The sequence below is a fragment of the Dipodomys ordii genome, unplaced genomic scaffold (assembly GCF_000151885.1).
Source record: "Dipodomys ordii isolate 6190 unplaced genomic scaffold, Dord_2.0 Scaffold9, whole genome shotgun sequence".
Lineage (NCBI taxonomy): Eukaryota > Metazoa > Chordata > Mammalia > Rodentia > Heteromyidae > Dipodomys > Dipodomys ordii.
This window is the reverse complement of record NW_012267225.1, coordinates 10,260,733-10,262,064: the sequence shown is the minus strand read 5'-3', so window position 1 is coordinate 10,262,064 and position 1,332 is coordinate 10,260,733. Positions and strand designations below refer to the sequence as shown.

At 36.9% G+C, this 1,332-nt stretch overlaps 1 protein-coding gene across 1 annotated transcript in view; it reads right to left on the bottom strand.

The window, feature by feature from the left end:
* Cul2 (cullin 2) overlaps positions 1-1,332 on the bottom strand; it is a 119,256-nt gene that overhangs the window by 27,888 nt on the left and 90,036 nt on the right. The window contains exon 8 of the mRNA XM_013009237.1: positions 486-610. Within this exon, the coding sequence (XP_012864691.1) occupies positions 486-610 (125 nt within the window). The remainder of the gene's footprint in view (positions 1-485; positions 611-1,332) is intronic.

Below are 1,332 nucleotides of genomic sequence, written 5' to 3'. Positions count from 1 at the left end.
AAGAAATGTACTCACTATCTTGCCCATGTAATTGTAACCCCTCTGTACAGTATTTTCACAATAAAAAATTTAAAAAAAAAAAAGAGAGATAGAGTGCTAGCCTTGAGCTGAAGAGCTCAGGCCCTGAGTTCAAGCCCCATGACAAAAAAAAAAAAAAAAAAAGATTTGTGATGTGGTTGACAAAGAAAGGTATTAGGGATGTGAGGGTTAGTGTTTGAGGCACTGTGAATAGTAAATATTTGTTTTCATCTCCACTTACAAGAAAAACAGTTATAGAGAAACTAAAAACATATTTTTGTGTGAAGTTAGATGCCAAGGGAACAAACACATCAATATGGCTAGAAGCAGCCAATGTCATTCAATAGTGACATATCTGTTGATACGATGAAACATATTCTTTCATCTTATAAAACAGTAAACCCAAAAGGACAATATGATAAATCTGAGTAGCAGATAACCTTTCTCATTCCTTACATAGAACTCACATTTTCCTGAGTAAGGGTACTGGTTGCTCTGAGACCCTCATCATGGATATGATTCTGCAGCTCCTGAATCATGTGAGGTAAGCCAGAGGACACAGCACGAAGTAAGACATACATATTTGCCATGTCTAAGGAAAAAGAAATTCCATTATTAAACACTAAAATGTCTTTATCCATGAGGTAACAAAAACTTACCATAAAGAACACAAGGCATCCATGTAATCACAGCAGACTACACCCAGAAATTCCTTTCATGTACCTCCCAGCCATTCCTCCTGCTCCTTGGCTAAGGTAACCCCTATTGTGGATACTAAATCACACATTGATTTTGCCTGTCTTGAACTACAAATAATCACATAGCTATTTTTTTTGTTTTGTTTTTTGATGGTCCTTGAGCCTCTTTGTGTTCAAGGCTAGCACTCTACCACTTGAGCTACAGTGCCACTTCTGGCTTTTTCTGTGTATGTGGGATTGAGAATCAAACCCAGGGCTTCACGCATGCTAGGCAAGCACTCTACCGCTAAGCCATATTCCTAGCCCGCTGGTTTCTTTTACTCAACATTTTACAAAGATTGTGTATGCCATATTTAGCTGTAGTTTAATTCTACTCCTCTGTAATACTCACTTGCATGCTGTATTTCATCCATTTTACTGTTATGAGACATTTGTGTTGCTTTCAAGTTTGTGACTATTACAAATAATGCTGCTTTGAACAGCCATATATGTCTTTTTTATACCCAAGCAGACACATGTAGGGTAGGAATAGGGGCTTTGTGAATAATAATTATTTTCTGGGTCATAAAATACCCATCTACCTGCTTTGGTGGTGACAGTTTTTTTTTTTTTTTTT